Source organism: Alosa alosa, chromosome 15 (genome assembly GCF_017589495.1).
Source record: "Alosa alosa isolate M-15738 ecotype Scorff River chromosome 15, AALO_Geno_1.1, whole genome shotgun sequence".
Taxonomy (NCBI): domain Eukaryota; kingdom Metazoa; phylum Chordata; class Actinopteri; order Clupeiformes; family Clupeidae; genus Alosa; species Alosa alosa.
The window spans coordinates 19,949,965-19,973,255 of NC_063203.1; the positions used below are offsets into that span (position 1 = coordinate 19,949,965).

At 42.9% G+C, this 23,291-nt stretch overlaps 2 protein-coding genes across 2 annotated transcripts in view; one reads left to right on the top strand and one right to left on the bottom strand.

Annotated features, from left to right (window-relative positions):
- The first annotated feature begins 63 nt into the window (after positions 1-63).
- Positions 64-4,466, top strand: rrp8 (ribosomal RNA processing 8). Its single transcript, XM_048264606.1, has 7 exons — positions 64-428; positions 512-797; positions 902-1,778; positions 2,013-2,142; positions 2,405-2,511; positions 3,450-3,546; positions 3,659-4,466. Exons 1-7 carry the CDS (start codon positions 339-341, stop codon positions 3,770-3,772), a joined length of 1,701 nt encoding a protein of 566 aa, XP_048120563.1. The 5' UTR covers positions 64-338; the 3' UTR covers positions 3,773-4,466.
- Positions 4,467-5,124: 658 nt separating this feature from the next.
- The window catches only part of LOC125308755 (dynein heavy chain domain-containing protein 1), a 31,359-nt gene continuing 13,192 nt past the window's right edge, over positions 5,125-23,291 (bottom strand). The window contains exons 19-43 of the mRNA XM_048265331.1: positions 23,031-23,156; positions 22,818-22,915; positions 19,269-22,524; positions 19,045-19,138; positions 18,766-18,955; positions 16,656-16,938; positions 14,556-16,344; positions 14,223-14,446; positions 13,893-14,082; positions 13,695-13,797; positions 13,445-13,594; positions 13,010-13,201; positions 12,357-12,788; positions 11,621-12,032; positions 11,440-11,538; positions 10,712-10,888; positions 10,353-10,531; positions 8,938-9,945; positions 8,559-8,730; positions 8,201-8,308; positions 7,873-8,101; positions 7,575-7,666; positions 7,285-7,434; positions 6,390-6,982; positions 5,125-6,233 (exon numbers count right to left, since the gene is read on the bottom strand). Of these exons, the coding sequence (XP_048121288.1) occupies positions 5,847-6,233; positions 6,390-6,982; positions 7,285-7,434; positions 7,575-7,666; positions 7,873-8,101; positions 8,201-8,308; positions 8,559-8,730; positions 8,938-9,945; positions 10,353-10,531; positions 10,712-10,888; positions 11,440-11,538; positions 11,621-12,032; positions 12,357-12,788; positions 13,010-13,201; positions 13,445-13,594; positions 13,695-13,797; positions 13,893-14,082; positions 14,223-14,446; positions 14,556-16,344; positions 16,656-16,938; positions 18,766-18,955; positions 19,045-19,138; positions 19,269-22,524; positions 22,818-22,915; positions 23,031-23,156 (10,733 nt within the window). The 3' untranslated portion in view covers positions 5,125-5,846. The remainder of the gene's footprint in view (positions 6,234-6,389; positions 6,983-7,284; positions 7,435-7,574; positions 7,667-7,872; positions 8,102-8,200; positions 8,309-8,558; positions 8,731-8,937; positions 9,946-10,352; positions 10,532-10,711; positions 10,889-11,439; positions 11,539-11,620; positions 12,033-12,356; positions 12,789-13,009; positions 13,202-13,444; positions 13,595-13,694; positions 13,798-13,892; positions 14,083-14,222; positions 14,447-14,555; positions 16,345-16,655; positions 16,939-18,765; positions 18,956-19,044; positions 19,139-19,268; positions 22,525-22,817; positions 22,916-23,030; positions 23,157-23,291) is intronic.

Sequence of the window (23,291 nt, forward strand, 5' to 3'; positions counted from 1 at the left end):
GAGCTATGTATATATACAATCCCATGGTCCTTAGCTGTTTGATATACGTCATAACTATGCGTCTACACTTATGAAGCCTCTAGCCTGCCTATCTACACATGGTTTCACAAACAACGTGGATTTATTACTATTGTGTGTGCGTAATTTGAAAAATATTTTAGCGCACAGTGGGGAGGTCATCAATATCCATTAAATAATTCAAATTCGTATGCGAACAAAAACGAATTCGTATGTCGCAAGCAATGGAAGTTTAGTTAGCCAACGCTACTGAGCTATCAGTAATGTTTTAATGCTGTATTCACTAACGTTACTTTACTACTACGTGTCCATAACTAAATATGTTTGCTGAAGAGGAATGGAATGATACTGCTTCGGCAGAGCCTTTGACTCAGTGTGGCATTACAGAGACTGATTCAATCAAAGAAAAGGTGAGGTTAATGAAAGTTGTTGCCCAACTCATAGATACTGCTTAACATGGGCTCTTAATGCAACCTGCCCGTTTGTTTTACAGGTAAAGTTAACGGCAAAGGCTGGGAAGAAGAAGAGTTTGTTGAGAACTCTCCAAACTCTGGGATCAGCACCTGACTGGAGCAGTTGTCCTGCTCCTAAAGATAGTGACAGTGAAGCAGAAAAGGAGGCTCCAACATCACATCCTAAGAAAAAGAAAAAAAGAATTAAGAAGCGTAAAAGAGGTAGGCTGGCAAAAAGTCAGACAGAAGAAGGAGATGGGGCAAATCATGTTGAGGATGACGTTCCCAAAGTTGCCAAAAAGCGGAAGTTAAGCCCTCAAGTTAAAGGTAAGTGTCTCTTTTTAAAGAGTATGATTGTGTTGCTTATTTGTGCAAGGTGTTTAGAAAAGACCCCTTGACCATATATTATGGTTATTGTCTCTCTGTAACAGTCTCCAACAAAATCAGTACCAAATCAGTACCAACAATGGAACAGATGGAAGATGCCCAGACGGATAAAGGGGCCAGTAGCAGTATTGAGAAGCCTCTAAGTCGCAAGCAGTGGAAGAACAGAATGAAAAACAAAAGAAAATGTAAAAACAAGTACCAGGAGAAGACCCATCCACTTCAGGTGTCCACATCAGAGACAGGACAGGACCGCACAGGACCGGTGAAAGGATCTGAGAAAAAAGACACTTCTAACAAGCCGGAACAAATAGAGCCTTGTGATACAAATAAGGCAAAGTCTAAGATGTCCAGGAAAGCAGAGATAAAAAGAAAAAAACTAGCAGCAAAGAAAATGAGTAGCTCTATTCCTCCCTCTAATACAGATGAGGTATTAGTACCCGTGGATAACTTGACTGACACCAGCAACATTACAAACGATGATTCAAATGAAAATCTTATCAAGTCACCAGAGAAAGCGGAGCCTCTGAAGCCCTCTGACAAGAGGAAACAGAAGGAGAAACAAATGCGAGCAGATAAACTGAGGCATATGCTGGATAGTCATCGCTCGGAGGCCAAAGCAAAGTCTGCAGAGGACGGAGAGGAGTCGACAGAGAAAGAGACTGAAGAGGAGGACGTGGTGAATGGTGAAGTGCAGCCCCTGGATCGCTCTGCTGCTTTGCGGTCCAAAATGGAAAAGCGCCTGGAAGCAGCCAGATTCCGCTACATCAACGAGGTTCTGTACACCACCTCAAGCAGTGAGGCCAAGCGCATGTTCAAACAGGATCCAAAGGCTTTTGAGGTCTACCACCTTGGCTTTACCACGCAAGTCCAGCACTGGCCTGAAAATCCTGTGGATGCAATAATTTCCTTCATTCATCAAAAGTAAGTGATTTACAACAGTAAAGTAATGGTGAAAACAGTGTGCCACATTTTGGACAGGTGTCATTTTTAATAGGCCATTATCATTCTTAGCTTTATTCTTTCATCTGAAAAAGTGTAGCTAGGAATGACGTAATGTTGTAGAATGATTGTAATAATTGATTGTAATATTCCTTGCCTATGGGGTGGCTCAAATTGGGTTAAACATGTATGACATTGTTTGTTAATTATTTGTAGGCCAGCATCTTTGGTAGTTGCTGACTTTGGCTGTGGTGACTGCAAAATTGCACGTAGTGTGAAAAACAAAGTGCATAGCTTTGATCTGGCACCCACTTGTGACTTGGTGACAGTGTGTGACATGGCCAATGTAAGTGACTTAAGATAATCTGCATACAGTAACATACCAAAAGTTATTCCTTTGTTTATACACTTAAATTTTGCTCAGTTTTTTTTTTTTTTTTTAAGTCTGTTTAGTTATCTTTCAAATACTGCCACATTGATTCTGCCATCAATTTACACTTTTGATAAAAGTTTATTTATATGAATCATTTTTAGATCTAAAATAAAAAACATTTTGAAATATGCCTATTTAGATATGATCTTATATATGTTTCTGCTAATGTGTGTAGGTTCCTCTTGGGGATAGTACTGTACATATTGCGGTGTTCTGTCTCTCACTTATGGGGACTAACCTAAGTGACTTTCTCGCCGAGGCCAACAGAGTCTTGGTTATGAGGTAAGAAACTTTGTAAAGTCAAGTAGAGGCAAATAATATGACCTTTACTGAATACTGATGGCAGTGGCTGATGTTTATCTGTTATGTTGCATATTTTCTGGACCAGCTGAATATGTTATGTGCAGACTGACACATTCAGAGATAGTGCTATGAAGGCCGGAAAGACTTGAACATTTTGATTTTTTAAATATATATAATGATTATTATTAATTGTAGCGGTTATCGGCCAAATTGTCACTTCAAACATTGATATCTGTTAAGCATGTCACTATAACTGCTTTCAGACATGACCTCTGTACTATATTCAAATCTTTGTCAAACAGATGTCCGACCCTTCAGGTGATTGAAACATGATTCGCATGCGGACATCATGTGCGCGGTTCTTGTTCACATACACTATAATGCCAAAAGTATTGGGTCACCTGCCTTGACTGCGAGGTGATGACCCAAACTTCTGGCAATATAGTGTATAAACAGAATCTCTGTGTGGTTGAGTGAGGGGTAATATAAACTTAAATACAGACCCTAACCTTATTTTTGTCACTTCGTTCAGATCTGAGCTCATATGCCTAATGTCCGTTAAAAATACTTGGTGGCGACTAGTGTTAGAATCGCATAAGTTTGGAGTTCCAAATTTGATATGAGCAGAACTTATGTGTGAAAGCAGTTAATATGTACATCCCTAGTCATAAGCGCCTTGAGCATGCTTCCATGGTTCCCTCTTTCATAAGCCTACATTGATTCTGAACTTGAGTATTGTGGGTGTGACAGAAGTGTGGATGGGAGAATGATCATAACTCAAAAGTGCGTAACTGGAAGCGTGTAAAAAAGACTTAATCGCAAATCGGAGAATATGGCCCTAACTTGTTTTGAATAGCATCTTTTATCAGCCAACCAGCATTGTATTCCATTTTATTTATTTATTTTCCAATTTTCAGTGGAGTGCTCAAGATTGCTGAGGTGGCAAGTCGGTTTGAGAATGTGCGTGGCTTCGTAGGTGCATTATCAAGTCTTGGATTTAAGTTAACATCAAAGGTGAGGCTACCATCAAAAGTACACTGTTTGAGTTGCATTAAGTTGTTTTTTTTTAATCATATTACCATTGCATAATTGATCTTTTTTTCCCCTCAAACCCCCTCCCCCACAGGACACAAACAACAACTATTTCTACCTATTTGAGTTTATTAAAGTTGCTAATCCTCCTGAGAATACCAAGAAGGCAGGACTGACACTGAGACCATGTGTGTACAAAAAACGATAAGAAACTTGGGGAAAGCCACTCAGGACCAGGAGAAGAAACATAAGAAGGATAAAGAAATCTGCTGTAGATATGTTGACCAGCAGCAGTTCTTATTTTTGTACATGTGGTGTTATAGTTGAAAGTGAATTGCTAAGGTTGTAATACACCTGTGTAGTCTGCAATTCAATACACAATGAGGAAGAGGCAAGACTATGGACAGCACCAGAATTATTTCCTGGCAAAATCAAATCAAGGGATTCAACAGTTAACCTGGACTTAAGTATCTCAATCCTCATATAATTTTGAGTATAGAAATGTCACTGCATTGAGTTTTTTTTCTTATGTATAAGAACGTAATGTTTTTTTTTATTTACATTAATGTGTTGATGTTTCTGGTGCTTTTGTGTTATATTTAAAACATGTAAAATATATAATGATCTATCAATTTCATTATCTGTAATATTACAAAAGTAATATTTGGAGAATAATCATACATAGGCTACTATAGTACTTATATGTTCTAATGTTCTATGGATTTAGTTTACCTTGAGTTTATCTGGTATGAAAGTGACAACTTCATGATTCATTTCATGATATGATAGTGTCTTTCTTCACAGCACCCTCAGGTCTTTTCTAGTTTGTCTATCATGATGGGGCGTTGGGCGGCTCCTTCCTCAAATCATTACCATTAAATCAGATTATGGCATCCTGTTAAGTTTGCTGGGTTCATTTATCTCATGTCTACTACAGTTAGTTTGTCCCCCATCTACAGTTTATCTCTCAGAAATGTTCAGAGGAATGTGTAGTTTTGGGTGTAGAATTTGCAGCAAGCCCTAACAATTACCCAGTTTTCAACTTCTTCGCCACTCCTAAAAAGACCGGTAGCCACTGATCTGGCATAGGAGCAGTACCCAGACTGGCCTCTGATGAGCAGTCCCCTCACACTGCCTGAGAGACAGGTGGCATATAAAGAAACAGGCGGCAGATGTCAACCACATACTATGTATGACCGACCTAACCTTGTAAACACAAAGTAAAAACAATTCTCTACATTCCTGTGATGACCTAAGAATAGATGTATATTAGGACAATCCCCTTTTCACTTAAATGCTAATTGGATTGAGTAAAAAGAGTAGAGAGTTCATTAACTGAGTGGCTCAGTTAATGAACTTTAAGAGCTCTTATATCCTCACCATCAACACAATGACGCTATGTTTTCTCCTGTGTGCCTCCTTTGACATCCTTGACCTTGACTTTGCTACTATGTACCATATAGATGTGAAGGCAGAACTTTTCTTAACCATAAAAGCATACATTAGTCAAAGAATAGTTAAAACCTCTATGGTGACACATTTTTGCAATATAACAAAACAAAACAATGTTTTCAGACATTTATTCTACTAATGACATTTGGTCTAGTTGCACAGTTATTTCATTGTAATACAATTACAATCAGTCTATTTCAATATTCACCAACTGACAAATCACGATTTTATTGGTTATGTAGTGTAAGTGTAACGGATGCCAGCTAGCTTAGCTGTGCTTGTGGAACGTTGGTAAACCTCACTCCCCGACGCCACAAGAGTGCTGCTGGCATGCGAGCCAGTAGCCTGGGCTATTGGCTCAATTGTTAGCGCGCTCGCCTCCCGATCCGTGGTGCTGCTGTTTGCGGGGCTGAATCGCGCAGGTTCAACACAATGCAGCTTACATAAGCTACATATAAATAGATCTAATGGGATGCTGCATGTGAAAGCCTGTCATACTTCCACATTTCACAGGAAACTTGTGTAAGATACTACCACGTTTAAAGGAAACCGGAAGCATGAGTTATTGCTGCTTATCTCTCATCTGATAAGGTAAAAAAATATGTTGCCTACTTACTGATTTTCAATTCTATACAGTGATAAAAGTACTACATAGGAAATTACTGTTGCAAAACTGTTTTTAATTACGTACTTACTTAATAAACTTTATTTTGTGAGATGGATTTCAGTGAGTGGCCATACAAAAATCAGATACTGAATTTTCAGTTTCTTCTATACAAAATCTATAACAAATCAACACATAATGGTCAAACTATGATTTCGAGCTTGTTTTACAGGGTGCAGATCAACCTCACTCGCCTCTGAGCACAAAGCACTGGGTCAATCTTAGACACCAGAGGAATATGTGTTATGATGTTTTTCTCCGAGAGGCCCCATTTTCCGTCCGTGAGCTGTGGGTCCAGGTAGAGGGGACAGCTGTACACGGGGAAGGCCGAGGTACTACTCTGGGGACTGCAAGGGGAGAGGCTCTCTCGAGTCCGCTCGTCGGCTCTGTCGAGCCCCCAGACCAGTACCAGTGGTAAGGGGCATGGCTTGTGGGAGAGGGTGTCCTGTATAGCCCCATACTTGGAAACCCACACGGCACCATGCAGCTCCAGCCCTCCCAAGTAGACATGGTTGAGGGGAAGGGATGAAGGAGACGCGGAAATGTTTTGCACCTGGAGTGGGAGACGTACATGGAGAAGAAGGATGTTAACCAATTGTACAACAGATGTTACCTGCAAAATTCTGGGATAATCCTAGTTGTAAAAAGAAATATCTGAATTATTTATTGGTACATGTTTTTTTTTTAGGGAAAGTATGAAGTATGGTACCTGATATTGGAGGTACACTTGGCTGACGTCCCTCTGCTTGTCTTGAGCAGTCTGTCTGATGAGAGCAGCAAGGAAGCCTTGTGGATTCTGGAACACAGACAGGCAACAGGCGAAGAACGTCGAGCTGGACAAGTCCTCCCCCAGGTAGTCTTGCAGCAGACTGGCTCTCTTCTCCAGTTTACCGAAAGCCTGGACTGTACACTCGGTCCAAGAGGATGGCGTCTTGCGGCTTGGTGAGGTGAGGCTGGCTAGTAGGGAAGCCACGTGCTCTACCAACCTGTCCCTTTCCATGAGCAGGAAGTCACGCATGGGTCCACTTCCCACCCCTTTACCATCTATCGTGTGCTGCAGAGAGGTCTGAATGGCCAACAGCTTTGCCCGGGTCTCCTTGTAGTCAGGTAAGGTGTGATGCCTCCACGTGCTGGTCAGAGCTCGGGGGCCACTGAGCAGGCTCTGTGACAGGTGCAGCAGGGTGCACAGACAGTGGCTGTGCAGTTTGACCTGTTCCACGGCCAGCCCAGAGCTGAAGCCCAGCAGGAGAGGGTTGTTGGTGTCGCGGAGGTTTTGAACATGGTGGTCAAGACCCTGGAAGCCTGAAAACGCAATACAGGATTGCAGAGAAAAGGGATTGAGTTTGGGACTGTGGATATGGATAATATTAAAAGAAACTCACAAATCAAAACTTGGTAATGAGTGACGACTGACAGACTTCTTGTGCATTGTTGTGTATTACTTGAAATAGAAAGTCACACAATTGCAGCAAAATATAGCAATTTGGACTGTGACTTCTGAAACCTCTACAGACTAATTCACTTCCAGATATATTAGAAGGCCAAAGGACCATTAGTGCTGCACTCCTGACAGCTGGAGGAGATCTACACACACATGTGCTTACCTAAGTGGCCAGAAGTGCTGATGATGTGTGCCAGAGTGTGTGGACCGCTGCCCCACGAGGCTGAGGGAGACCGTAGGCAGGCCCTGGTCACCCCCACCACAGCCTCCAGATCAGCAGAGTCAGACACATGACCACCATACACCAGATACGCTGGGACAAAACAACATCAGTGCAACAGTACATTTTTTCCCTCATCTTTAAGTTAAATGACATTTTCATATCAGAAAATCCTTCAACAATGATGGCTAGAGATCTACCTTAATTCTCAACATGGCCAAGAGAGCCTTTACCTGCAATATACTCCAATGCCTCAGTTGTGTCATTGCAGTGTTTGCTTAACTGGATATGAGCTTCTATCAGAGTCACAAGGTCTTCCTGTGTCCTGTAAAACAACAAATTCCACACAAAAGCACCCACTAAAAGCCTGCATGTACTAGCCAACTACTTCAGCTACAGATTTTACGTTTCTAATCAGAATTTATTTGTTACTATACCTACATGTCATGCATGGAAGAACAACATTTGATGTACACAGAGTTGAGTATTCATTCAGTTTAATTTGCTGTGAGAGGTGGGCAAATGTCTCACCAGTTGTAGAGGCTGCCCTGACCCAAGTACTGGAAGGCTTGTCGTTGAAGCAGCACAGAGTGCAGAGTGGCACAGCGGAGAATGGCCTCCATGGAGCTGGAGCTGGAGTTGTGGGGGGGTGGGCTGGAGGCGAGGTGAGACGCAACGCAGTACAGGGACGAGCACAGCTGCTCCTTCAGGTCCCAGGGAGAGTCGCACACCAGACGAAGGGCACATACTCTCACAACAGCTGCAACGAGAGGTTACATTTACATTTGGTTAAAATAAAAAAGTCAACTAATAAATAGTCATTTACAAAGTGAAAATAATAATACAAAAAGATGAGTACCTGGCACCGAACGTGGGTTTTCCCCCTGAGTTATGAACCAAACCTTGAACAGAGGATGGACATGATCCTTAGGAAAAGGGGATGTCTCGTCTACCTCCACTTTGGGTCCTGGAGTGAAAAAGGTATACAATGTATACAATTCACTGTAGGCACATCCGTCTTGGTGCTGCAGAGGGGCTTTACTTATGTTCATTGTAGTGAACCATATTCAAACATGCAGTGGCCATCATTACATGTGAGAGAATATGGCAAAAATGGTTAAAATGTATTTAGCTCCGAATTCATATATCTTCTCTAAGCTCATGTTGCAACTGCATATCCCTCATAAAATGTAAGCAAGTCTCCACGTGATACTCACCTTTAGCTGCTAGGGATAATATATGAGTGAGTTTGCGGACTACCTCCTCATCCCATTCTTTCACAAGATGGCAGTTGTTCAGGACCACCCAATGGCCTCTCTCAGCACCTTGTTCAAGCTCTCTGAGGATCAAGTCTTTCTCACTATTTGTCCCCAAAGAGATCATCTTGACCTTTGACCACATTCAAAAACAGTGCTTTAGTGCAAGGTTGTAGTCACTATTTTAACCTAATTTGACATGACATTTTCTTTGTAATTGGATAGTATTCTACTGTTTGCGACACATAATGGTGTGAATTCTGTGGCATCAGTCACAATAACAAACAATTTTTTTACACACTCATGTGGAAACATCATTTAGTAGAATAATTTAACTCACCACTCTCGTGTCACCGGGGATCTGGCCGATCTGGGTGAGCCAGTGGATCGGGTGGGCGCTTGCTGACACCCCCTGGCTTGGGTGAGGCAGCTGTATGATCACCGGTCCATCGTTCTTGTTCAGGTAGCGGGCGAGAGCCTCCGGGCAGCCTGTGTGCGGGGCCCGAGTCGAGCCCACCTGTGGGGCCGAGTGAACCGGTTGACCCAGCTGGCAGGCGGCGAGGTCTTCGGCAACGGCCGCCAGCCAGCTGGGGAAGAGCGTCCTCCAAAGGAGGGCCCGCTGCATGGTGGACAGATGGGCATGTGATTGGCAGGGGATGGGACCAATCACAGTGGAGGAGGGGAAACTCAGGTACTCTTGCCACTGGTCGGCATTGGCTGCCAACGACTTGATGAGCCCGCGGAAGGGTGGGATTTTCTCAAGCTGCATGAGCTCTGCGTGGACGCTGGAAGGGATCCAACTTGGGAGTTCGAGGCATGGCGCACTATCTAGTGAAACCTGCAGGGGGCCGCTCAGGCCATAGAGGAAGGCCTCTAGCTCCTTTTTGGTGTAGTCTTCGCTGTGCCCAAACAAGGCCACAGACACCAGCAGCCGGAGCAAGGTGAAGTGGCTCTGGAACACGCAGGGCCGATAGTGGGCCATCAGCTGCAGCACGATCCGCTTGGTCACCTTGGCCATCGCAGAGCCCTCGCTGTTGCACGACACGTTCGGCTGCCCCTTGGACAGAAGAGCGTGGCGTAAGGCGGTCAGGAAGTTGTGCAGGGTGAACAGGTAGAGGGGGGACAGGACGGCCACCTGCTGCAGGGCCTGGTAGAAGGCCACGGCCAGGTCCGTGATGAAGCGGTAGTGAAACAGCAGCGGCCTGTGGCACTCAAGCTCTTGGCAGCACTGTTCAATGTCGCCCTGCCGCTTCTGACTGGCCTTGTGACAGGCTGCGACACGCGGGAGGAAGGCAAGGTCCTGCTGAAGAGGGGTATAGGACTGGAGGACGTACTCCATGAGCGACATCTGCATTGGGAGGTGACAAACAGGCACACACTATTCTCTCCAGACCAACAGTTCACTCTGTGATATACATACTTTCTTGTAAACATTTGCCTAGAATTGACTTACTACTTAAGACAGTTTACAGCTAATGCTTGAATGCCTTGCTCATCAAAGTACACTTCATATTTTACTCACATTTGGTTAAATAAATAAATAAATACATACATAGATATCTTGAATTTCCCCTGGGGATCAATAAAGTATCTATCTATCTATCTACATACATACATACATACATACACTTTTATGAAACAATTTTTACATCAACCCAAAAGGAAGTTTCATTTCCATATCTTTTCCTGAACAACACCCCTTTTCCTGTCTTCCATTACATTACAATTCTTCAAAAGCACTTGTTTCTCCCTGACCTCCTCGTGGTGTAACTTGTTTTCCAGTGACTGTTTGTTACTTCTGATCTGGAAGTGCTGTGTCCACAGGTCTGGATTTTCCGACTGTAGAATCTCACTCATCATGAGCTCTTTCAGCTCAGCAGAGCTCAGAGACAGATCAATGACCTGAACCTCCTTCAATATCGCAGGATGAATCTCTACAATCATTAGACAAGGACACAAACAAAAGCTAAGCTTAGAGCTAAATAAATATAACAATAAAACTGGTGTCAGTGTTGCTCTCATTTTGCATTTGATCCACTGGTAAGTCATAAAAGGTACAGGAGGTTAACCAGGCATCTAGAGAAGTATGAGAACTATGTAGAAATATGTCTGACCCCTTAGCACAGCCCTCATTGATAGTGGGGTGCTGAAGAACAAGCAGAAATCGGGATGGGAGGACCGAACAGGACATATGAAACCAGGAGTTCGGCTACCAGATGGATGAACCAGGAACTTCAGAAATTCTGGGCTGGGCATAAGACGCTCAAGGTGAGTCACCATGACCTTTAGTCCTGTAGTCACAAACAAACAATATAGGGGATAGTGAGGCAAGTTAAGACGTTTTTTACGTAAAGGAGTCATGCCACACACTTTTCAATTATTTTATAGCATTGTCTGAGATGTAACATCTGCAAGGTTTTTTTATTGAAAAAATGTCTTGGCTTGTCTCTCTCATGATGTTCAAGCATGCCCTGAAAACACTGAAGGAAAAAAGAGGCTGACTTTGTGCCTGTATTTTTATTCTGATATAAAAATTAATGACATAATTACATAATTGGCCAACATCTTTATGTGTCTTCCAGGAGTATGCTAGATTGTTGGCTGGCAGATTTTGATTGTGAGTTCATCGTAAAATCACACCAATCAACATATTAATTTCTGTCCCAACACAACAATTTTGATTAACTATTCAGTATTAATTGTTTGCAAATTTGGTTATAGCTCTAGTTCAGCACCTAATACAAACCACATCTGCATAACAGACCCACATGGACAGTACTAAAAGAAAACTCATTGTCGAACATCTGTCTCTTGTCAGTTTTTCATTACATAGTATCCAAACCTTTCTCTGCTCCATGACTCAGTTTGTCCAGAAGATCTGGGTCATCAGCACTGACAACCAGCCCGTACTCATTCTCCACATTAACTTTACCTTTAATTCCTGGAAAAGAAACAACAATGTACGTCTCAAGAAAGTATCAATGTATTTGTGTAATGCACAATTCCAGGTACTACATGCTCACCCATGCACTGTGAACGGAATTCTTCATGTTGCTGTATGTCGGCCAGTAAAGGCCAACGTGAGACCCAAGCACTTCTATAGAACCATAAAAGCAACTTTATGACAGAGCCTGGAGATACACACGGATCCACGCACTGCTCATCTCCTATGGTCCTTGCTAAAGCCCTCTGCAGATGCTTGTCCATGGGAATGGCGAAGGCTGGGGGGATATCCAAAGAGCTCACCAAAGAGTCAGTTACTAACGATGCTCTAGGATCTCTAAGGTTGGACTTGGTCTGACCATGAAGACACAGCTCACGCCACTTATCAAGGAGCTCCATTTGGACATCGGATCCAAATGGACCAAAGTAAGTGATAACAGCCACCAAGATAAGGGCATCACCAGGAATTGTTTGAATGTTCATCTCTATTTCCTATGGGCAGCAAAATGCAGAACAAATGTATTCAATATTCAAAGTAGCATTTAGAGTGGACTGAGACATTGTTTTTATCCATAGGACAATTTGGCATTAGTCTCTAACACAAAAACCTGGACTTTATACACAATATGTTCAACAATACCTTTTGCAAAATGTCTAGCGATATGAGTCTACAAAGGCTAAACCTGAAAACCCTCCTGTGAGAATTAACCAAGCTTGGAAGATTTTCAGCTAAACCAATTATAGCCAGTAATGTATTTGAAGTTAGCAAAGTTATTAAAATTGCACTATCGTACTGTATGTGCTGAATCTTGGTACCTTTTTTCTAGCTTTCCATTTAGCTATGTGGTACTCAATCTGCTTCAGGGTGTTGGTCGCCTCCCGCTCCTGCACGTCCTTCAACCGCACCTGCATCGACACGTCCTCCATGCCCTGGCGATTGACCTCAATCCTGCCCTTTACTTCCTGGTAGCGCTCTCTTGACAACTCCTCCTGCATGCAGACCTCCTGCATGTGCTTGCGGCTCTCCTCCACGCTGGCATCCATAATTTTCTTCTGGGCCTGCTGCGGAGCTATGGTGCGCAGCACGCTGGCGTGCTCGTACAGCGCCCGCACCCAGTTGCAGAGGGACTCGCAGGCGTGGCTCTTGAAGCGCACCACACCTGGCTGGAACTCTGTCATGTGCACGATACTGGAGAGCTTCTTGTAAAGTTTGTCATTAATGCTACTGCGGTCATAAAATTCCAATTCCTAGATGCAGCAGACATAATACAAGGACAATTTAAATAAAGGGTGGGTGAATAACCGAAAAAAAAAAAAATAATATTGTAAATATTTTAATATTTAAATTCAGACATGTATAAAATAGTTCATCCATAATGTTGCATTAATGTTTCTTATTTCATCTAAACTAATGAGTGAATGTTTTTGTTGGTTAATTAAAAATGCATCACTTTATGCTGGTCTCATACCTGAAAGAAATTAGGTTGCCCCAGGAGCTTTTTGCTACTTTCCCAATTCCTGGGGCAGTCAAAGAGCATGCATATTGCATCCATGACCAACACCACTCCTTCAGGTGGGCAACGGTATCGCCTGACCTCTTCCAGGTCAACTTGACTTAAACATTTCAGAGCATTCACAGATTTCTTGTACAGTTGGGTTACCTATACAAGAAAGCATGGGCAAAGTCGGCAAAAGGCATAAAGTCATCAGTTCATGATTTAGAGAAGGTCTGCACAGTATAGCTCCACAACATATTTATTTTATTATCTCCGCAAAAGACAATGTTTCGATCCTACGGGATTGAAAAAGATCCAGGGGGATTGAAAAATTGCTTTTTGAAGAGATAAATATTTTCTGGAGCTACAATGTGCAGAACCTCCCCTGTTTTATCATCAGTAACTAACCTGCTTTAAAGCATCTTCGACCTGCTTGTTGGCTTCGTAAGCCTGCTCCTCTAGCTGTGCAAGGCTGTTTTTCTCCATGATATAGTGCCAATGTGTCCGGGCACACACTGTGCGTTCTGTTTCCTTAGCTCGTAGCAACAGAGCATGGTCCTTAAAAAGATTCAAATGATTTATATTGGGTCCATTGTTCCATGTCCATTATACACCATTTATACACTGTACAAACATTTTTGTAAATTCTAATAACTACCTTGTGCATAGTTTTCAATTTATCCTTCAGAGTGATGACTTGCTGTCTGCTTTGTTGAGCTATGTCTGCAATATCGCTCACACGTGAAAGAATCATAACCATCCTGACAAAAGAGTGGAGGCATTGGTGTTTATCAAGTCAACTCCACTTCTTTATTTTAATTTCTGTGTTGGTCATTCCCCTTACCCCCAGTCTCACCTATTGGCATGGCTTTGACCATGGCTACGCATATGGCTACAGAGTTGGAGGTAGTTTGCTATCAGTTCCACATATTTCTGAGAGGTAAATGGTTGTTGGCCTGGAAGATAGTTGTCAGCGTATCTCACAGCTGATTGATGAATACAGGCCGTAGCCCAAGATATGCTCGCTGTTAAAGTGTCTCTATCGACTGAGAACAGGGAAGACACTGGGATTAGCAACACATACCAGGTAAAACGTGATTTGAAACAACAAAAAAGTACAACAGAATCAGTCATCAGGGAAAACTGGTGATTTGGGCGTATGCATCTTCAATGGCAACACATTTACCTTCAATGTCAGCATTTAGGGGGTGGTCTTTAAATTGGTGACGGGCAATCTCAACCAAATCCTGACCTGTCCAAGGTGAGTAGATTTCTACACAGTGGCAAAGACGCAGCGCTTTTTTAATATGTGCTGAAAGTACTGCGCACTTGACAAATCTGTCAGCACCATCTTTAATTAAGGGCAGGAGCAAGAATACATGAAGGTTCCTTTGAATATTTCTGAAGTATCTATAAAACAAAAAGGATTATGTTATTTTATTCTTAATAATTGTTGATATTCATAAATATACCATTCTTCTAGTTAACAGTTTATTATCAGATTGTTATTGACCCTTACTTATCAAGTGCCTGATCATCACTTAGCCGATTTCGTGAACTGTTCCCGGAGGTAATGATCCTCTGAATCAATTCTTTCTGATCTTCTTCTGAGTAAAGGTCTGGCACAGTTCCACTTGCCATTACCATGAGAAGCTCATCCCTGATGGCCTGATTAATATTCTCATGGACAAGCAATATAATCTTAATACCCAGCATGCCAGTGAGGCTTCCTGCATCCCTGAGCATTTCCCTAAACTTGTCCTCATTCCTCTCATGGACCTCCATCAGCTTGTACCCAGACAGAAGGGCTGCTAGACGCACCGTGGTTTTGCGTCCTGTGCCCTTGGCAGTGCAAAAGAGAGCCCCATGTCCACCAGGTATTAGCAAGACACGCAGGATGTGACTGAGCTGCCGCACCCTTGCTTTGTATACTGCATAACTGGCAGTGCATTTCCACTGGTCATTGCCCTCTGTCTCCTCCTCCTGTTCTCTGCCCTTTACAGTGAGCGCTAGCTGTTGCGCTAATAGGTCCAAGTCTCTTTCCTGGTACACTGAGTTGCGTTTGAAGTTATTCTGCTGTGAAACGGAGTTGAGGGGCTCTGAGAGTTCTGGGCAGAACACTGCGCTAGGTATGGTGGCTCCCATGTCTTTAAGGAACTGGAGAGGAGGAACAGAATCAACAGCCGTTGCCCAAGGACTGTAATAGACCTGCTCTTTGGCCTGTTGACTTTTTTTATGAAGCTTCTTCAACATCGGGCTTTTCAATATTGTCACCACCGCTCCAAATTTAGTGTTCAGCTGAACACCTTCTAAATCATCTGTCTTATTGCCTCTTTCCACGTATCTTCTTCTTTTGGGGGTTATCTTTGTATTACTTTTCATAGGCGTTTCACCACATATGTCCTCGTCACTTCCACTACTTGAGTCTGAGCTACTGAAGAGTGATTTCTCCTTGCAGTGTACTTTTTCGGACAACTGAGATTTATTCAAGGCCTTTATTAGTGTGTTCCCATCTACTGTCTGTTTCTGCTTTAAGTCTGTTGAGTTAGCCCTAACAGACCCTGCATGTGGTGATGGACATGCAGATCTAGATGTGTCCTGTTTGTCTGTCAGAGGCTCAACAGCTAATCTTTTACCAAAGTGTCCTTCCGACACTTCTGCTAAAAGCTTGATGAATGTTTGGATGTCCTCTTCAGAGCCTAAGCGATCCCTGAAGGTTCGTAAGCACTCATGCATCCAGAGGCGAGCAATATTGAGCACATTGGCCGTTGGACCCAAAACTGCCGGAGGAAATAAAGGCAGTGCGGAGGGTGGTAAAACAGCTGGGAGAGAACACATTTTCTGGGTAACCTGTTGTGTAGTTGCACGTAGACTCCAGAGAAACATCCCCTGAAATACCTTTTGAAGGTCATGTACTGAAAAGAAAATCAGGGATCTGTTTGTTTGTGGACAGAAATTCTTGCACATTGCCTGGTACAAATTGAGCGTTGCTGATATAATGCATCTTGCCATATCTGGTGGCTTACAGGCGAAGCTATTAAGCCACCTCTGCAAGTGTGATGAGTGAAATGAAAACAGAATATCAACTTCCAAACTTGGTAGTGGGAGAATAGAAAATTGTCTGGTTAGGCGTTGGGATATTCTGTTACCGCTGTTTCTTCCTTTTCCTGGTATACTACAGGTGCCCAAATAACATACTGCTCCAGACCTGAACAACTTGAAATGATAACCATCATTGGTCATAAATCCTCTCCTTGTAATGCATTGTCTCAGCATTTCCAGTGCCATCGATTCCTTTCCTGACGCATCTAGAGAGAGTGTTGAAGTGAAACCTTTAATAAATGCTGACAATCAGATTGTTTAAAGTCAAGTCAAGTTAAGTCAGTTTTATTTTTATAGTGCATTTAACATGCACAGTGTGCAACCCAAAGTGTCTCTAAATACAAGACACATAACAAAAAGACAAAAGATGGCCGAACGGAGCAACAAAGTCGCCAGAATTCCCGCGACATCAAGACATGACAAATGCATTTAAAAGTTAACAAACACAAAAGATGCTGGACGGGACAGTGTGCGAGCATGAGCGGCGTAATGTAAACATAATGAGTCATACACTTACCAAGGGGGGCATCATGGAGGTCATCAATAAACAGTAACATTCCAGACTGATTCATGCTCTTCCCCATTCTCTTCGCTCTGGAATGTTGGAATCTCATGCTTTCTAGAGCTTTCCTCAGGTCAGGGATGTGAAGAAGAGGGGTTGCAGGCACTCGAATGAGCTGTCTGCCTTTATTGAGAACAGACTGGCAGAGTGTGGTCTTCCCTGACCCCGTCTCCCCAACCAGAATTGCTGGCTGATTGGCATCCACCAGTAGTTCCAGCAGATAGGCATGCCTCTCATACTACAAGGAATCAGAATATTTTAAATGCTCCAAGTAAATACACAAATTATAGGCTGATTCAAAAATAGCAGCATTTATCACCATGAAAACAACACAAAAAATGACAACAAATATTTACAAAATAAAAATACATGGGCCATTCAGAATCTGTGATCACTACATGCCTGGTGCGCAGAACACTGGAGTAGATCTGCTCTCTATGGGCCGCCCACATTAATCAGGGTGGCACCTTCACCCGCAGGTTTGCGACAAACATTTGGCTGAATGTGCGCACACATGGCCGCAAACCCTCCTGTACGCACCCTATTGGAGTGCGCGCTGGCTACGCGGTTATCCTTACTGCCCCCCAGTGGCCAAACCAGGCATGGGTGGCAGGCCAATCTCAGGCCGAAGCTGCACGACCAGCTTTGGCAGCTTCTGACACAAGGGCAGGGAGCGGTATGGCACCCGGAGCCCTAGAGCTGGGGCCTGGGCACCTGGCCCCTGAATATGCAAGACTGCTGAGAGCCGCAGCCGGTTGCACCAGTTGAACATAGGTAGGCCTAAGTTCCATTTTAGCTTAGTTCTAATGTAAACTGCCACTACGCTGGAGTTTACGAGCTACTAAAATTTATAACACCATTTTTTAAATTTGTAACACTAAGTAATGACTTAAATTTTAGACTTCCCTCTCCCTACAGTAGGTGTAAGGTCCATCGTAAGTCATTTGTTAACATGGTTTTCTCATTTAAATGGTGGGAATTAAATTTAACCAAGTCGAGAAGAGTTACATTGCACTAACAATGATTGTGACCCACAGCCGTGTCCCATCGAACCAGTGCTTACATTCCTACAACATCTATTTGAGCTGGGACGTTCCTCCTCCACCCTCAAAGTTTACCTGGCAGCCATCTGCACATCGGTCAAGTGAGTGATTGACCTGATGTCCCTATGAGGGAGCCCAGCTTGCATGCACTTCCCTGCAGATTATTAATATTGTTCCTCATCCAAATCACTTCAACCAACTCAAAGTGCTGACCTCAGCCATTATGATTAGCATCAGCGAGCTACCTGCTTTTTGTCCTGACGTTCAGCAGGAAGAGATGTGGTTACACAAACTCTGCCCAATGAGCGTGCTCCACGCCTCCAGGCAGTCAGTCGGCTGTGTGTTATCGAAACAAAGGCTCTCCAACTGGTTGGTCAAGACCATCACTCTAGTGTACAAAACCTCAGCCGAACGCTTAAAAGTCCACTCCACAAGGAGCTTGGCTTCCTCTTGAGTGGCATGGAAGGGTGTTTCAATAGAACAGGTATGTATAAGCACGAGTTGGGCTTCAGGTGATACCTTCGTCTGCTTTGTGTTTGCAAAGATTTTTCTGGATTGTCTGAACATTTAAATGATAGTACTGTATGTACTACAGATGATGGAATCCCCAAATTATTAACAACTTCAGGTTGAAGAGCATTGTTCTTACATTGCTCCATTAATTGCCTACACAGGTTTTCACTGGACCATTTTCATATAATGGTCAGTTTCCACGTTCCACAGCAACATTGACATGTTGTCTGTCCTTTACACAACTAAATTTCTAGATTATCACATTTTGTTTTTTTTATTTTTAACAGTGTCCCACCATTTTTGGAAACAGGTACTGGTTCTGGTACTGGTTACTGGTAATGCCAGCCAATTTCAGTGACTTAAACTTCAGCATCTTATATATCTATATATTTTCAGCAAAAGACAACAATAAACCATAGTATTTCCCCAAATATCAGCACCTTTTCTGGAAAATGACCTATACCGGTGCATATAATTTCATTTACATAAATTTTAAATATTGCACTAACCTGGGGTATATTTGCATGGAGTTGCAGACTTTTGCCAATAGAGCAGCTTAGAGTGTTACTAGTTTCTCTTTGGTTACCTTCACTGAGAGTGAAACAGTGATCAAAGACCGAGCCCTCTTTGGGAAACTCCACTTTGTATCGACTCTCATACAGTGACTGACGAGCAAAATGGCTAAACTGTGGCCAGTGTCTGAAATGACAGAGATATAAAAATGATTAACCTGATGTCAAACACCATAAGCTGTGATGTTCTGCATTTTATATCTGCACTCCACTCACCTTGGGTGTAGATGCCCACCAAAGCCCCAGATGTAGGCCACCACAAACATATTTCTGACATAGATCTCAGTGGAAGTGGAAGCATTCAGTGAATCTGAAAAAAGGTTGAGAGCCCTCTACAAATTAAACAAATATAAGACTACTTCTATATTACTGTTATTTTCTATCAATTGGAATTCTGAAAGGGCTTAGCCTAAACAAACCAAGAAAGAACAAACATTTACCTTGTTTTTCAATTTCTTTTGGTGAAGCTTTCATACCATGTCCTTTCCGCCAGTGTTCTAACTGAGCATGGAGGATTCTGATGAAAGACATAACTTCCTGCAGTCCATCTATGACACCATGACTAGATTTTCTCACTGAATTTTCATCACCCAGCAACACCGAAGTAAGGGCGTTTAGCTTGATGAATGTCAGTGTCCTAGCAAACAAGTCTGCTGCCATGCTCTTCCACATTTTGAGGGTCTTGTGCTCTAGTGTGTGCTCCCTGTAGAGGACATCCATCTCAGCCTTCCAAACAGACTTCCACAAGTCTTTCCCGGAGAAATACACTAAACAGCATTGTGTCACTGCAGATGGTGAAGCACCACTAATGTCAGTTACTTCAGCCAATACCCTCATATCTTCTCTTGAAGGCCACACTTTCTCTCCAGATGATAAAGAAAGAAAGGGTTGTGATGTTCCAAGTGTGCTTAATTTGTCCAACCAACCAGGTGTTGCCAATGGGTCACCATCTAGAACTAACCATTTCATTTTTCGTACCAGGACTCTTCTTTTTCCCACCTTGTAGAAAGGGTTGGCTGACAGGTCATGTCGCTCTGACTCTCTAAGCACTTTTGTGAAAGCCCCATCCCGCCATGTGCATTGTTTTTCTGAGCAGCCACCAAAGATTTCCTCATGTGACATTGCATTGGGGAACAAGACCACAGTGTAAACCCAATACCAACTAGTGGAGGCCGGGACCTGAAGTTCTGAGTTTGAGGTTTGTCCTTCATTGAAATTTTCCTCATCAACTTCCACTATCCTGGAAGCAAGTTTGCGGAGTGCACCTGCTAAAGCTTGATAACATGTAGTCTTACCACTACCAGCTGGACCAACCATTAGAACGGCTTGAGAGAACTTCAGGGACTGAAATAGGGTCAGGGCACTGGAAATCACCCCACTGTCAGCATGAAGACCTGTTTTTTGAAGCTCTTCAGCCAGAGCATTTTTGAGATTGAACTGGTCCCTTTCTTCATTGAAGTGATGAAGGACTGGTAAGGACCGAAAGGTTGGAAAGAGCTCCTCAAAAATTCTGCGAAATTGACAGGATTTCTGGTGGTCTGAAATGGCAGGTATTACTACTGAAAGAATTCCCTTGACAACCGCCTGTTCTTCAGCCAAAGAATTCAAAATTGCCGCAGTCTTGTTGAATCTGGAGGTCTGACCTTTTACAATGCTAAGTTCTTCCGATGGCTTGACAACTCGTTGGACATCCTCTGTGACCATGCTGTCTCTACGGAATTCTTCTACTTTAGACTTGTGTAAGTGGGAACTGGAGGTAGCTATGATACTATTGATAAGAGCAAGCCAGGATGTTTGGCTACCACTGATTATGTCAGGTAGACAGACGGAGTCTTTTGCCATGCTAAAGAGAGACATTAACCTTTGGCTAATTGCAGGGGCATCTGTGAATCCTTGGGAGGTGAGCAATACCTCCATAATGATGGTATAGTCAGGTACAGTTAATGAGATAGGCCGAGTCGCAAATCTTAAATTCTCTGGCATCTTAACTGAGTAGCTGTTTGATGAGATGGCAACACAGCCATAACTGAGCTTTGCTAAAATGGATTTCCCTGTGAAAACCATCCGGCCCTCCATCATATCAGGTTTGTTGAAAATGTCTCCAACAGTTTCCTCAAACCTGTAATTTGACCAGTGTCCTGTGTCTTTGTTTGACTGGGTGTTGCCAAGCAATGACAAAAAGGACTGATGTATGTCTGATAATTGCTGTCCCAATGTCGACAGAGCTCCCTGAGTCAAAGAGTCAACTGATTCCAGCACAAGCCATGATCCAGTTTTCAGAGCTCCCAACAACATCTGGCCAACAACAGATGGATGTGTATTGGTGTGACATTTTAATGTCACCACATGCTGTCCTAAAGCTTGTCCTAAGTTAACCACAGTCTTTCTCTTTCCAGACATGCAAGGCCCACTGACTAACCCACACCTATAGTTGGTGAGGGCAAGTAGGATTCCCAAGACAGCTCGTTCCGTGCTAGGACTGCTTACTATCATCCAGTTCTCAGGTCCTACATATTCATAACCATAGGTGAGTTTGTTTCCCAAAATCTCAACATAGCATGACTTTGTAGCATTGCAGTGACTCTCTTGGGTGCCTAACGGTGGCTCTCTGTCATTTTGATTAGCATGTAAATCAAGGTGATATTTCATTAGCCTGTGCCACACAAAAGACGATTCAAATTCACCTTTCACTTGCATCAGCTGGGACAACTGTCTGAAGTGTTTCATGTTAAGTAAAATCAGAGCTCGTAAAGATGCCATTTTGTGACGGTACTTGTGTGTTCTTTCACAGGAGTCCATAATCCCATCCTGGATAGCCCGGCAGAGGATCTGAAGTTTGAGTGTGGACCTGCTTTTGATGCGCTCCCATTTGACCCTGCTTGTGTTCTGAAAGGTTTTCTGGACATCACTGCACCACCTGGCTTCCTCTGACACCAAAAGGCATTGTAGAGGGAACTGAGACAGCAAGTCAGTTAGAGTGGCCATGATACTAGAGTTGTTCATTTCAGTTTGTCCCTCATTTCTTGCAAAGTCTGCTGAGATTCTAAGTGAAGATGGGTAAAGTAGAGTCTCACTCATTTTTCTATGGCATTCTCCATCTTGTTCTGTTAATACAGACATCTGATGAGCAATGGCACATTTCATCATCTGCTGAACCATAGCTTGTTTCAGTTGTTGTTCCAGCAGAACAAACCAAGCAAAGGGGTTAAGATTTGGTTCCAAAGGACTGGGAAATGGCACATATTCTCTAAGAGTACCATACACACCATTTACCCAAATCTGGCTCCCTGACAGATCTATCCCACTGCTAGGATTAACAGCATTTTGTCCGGTGGGTATGTCTGTCTTGCTGTCGACTTCAAGCCAGCGTACTCCTGGGAAACACTTGCGCACCACTGGCAGCAGAGTCATGGGTGTTGGATGCAGTGATAGCAGTTTGATCACCTCACCATCGCTGAGAAAGCATAGCCTGGGAAATGCCCTCCGTGGAGCATCCAGGTGATAGGTCAGTTCACTGGAAATCTTATCCATAGTCAACAGTCCATCAGTGATGAGCTCACGCAAACTGTTTCCCTGGAAGGAGTGAGCTGATTGTACATCCTTATTATCATGCACAATGTTCAGTACTTGTGGGTCATTCAGTATTATCTGAATCATCTTTCGGAATATCTTGTCCACCGGTTGGAATTTCTCCAACTGCAAGAGGAAATAAATGAATGTGTGATAAAGCCCATAATTTCTGTGAGACTAACCACATGATAATGATATACATACTTGATCTTGATTCGTCTTGATAGTCATACAACGCTAAATGTGCCACCCACATCCAGATATTTCAAAACTATGTGTGTATGATTAAAACCTATAGCTGAGATTCAATTTTTTGTGACAAGTGACAAGTCAAAAAGTTTGAGAGATTAAGGGACCTGTAGGGGTCAAAATGGAAAAAAATCGAAGGACAATAATTCAATAATAGTATCTCTACTTACCAGTTCAGAGCTTTGATTTTTTACTGATGTCTCACAAAACATTTTACTTAGAAAGACCCACTTTTCTTGGTACATTTCACAATAGTGAAGCAGCTCCTCTGCAAAGGTCGTACACCAAGAAAACATAAGAGAAATATAAGCCTTACATGAATAAATATATACATGGCAGGGAACAACCAATTTAATGGGATCATAGCTCTATAAGAATATTACCAAGCTCTTGTAATAGATGCACCCAATTTTCAATGTCGTATCTGAAATCCGCCACATGAGGGGAGACCAGCATGTTTGACAGGGTCATTACACTGTCCTCTGATTCAGAAAGGAGTGTGTCCAGTCCTGAATGATTTAGACAATCAAACATCAGAGTGTCAATTATAAAGCAAGGATAAAGAAAACTGTTAACATCATTATTATAACGCTATAGTCTTTTTGTACAACTCTAGTAGCTGCTAAGAGTACTGAGTATTTTTA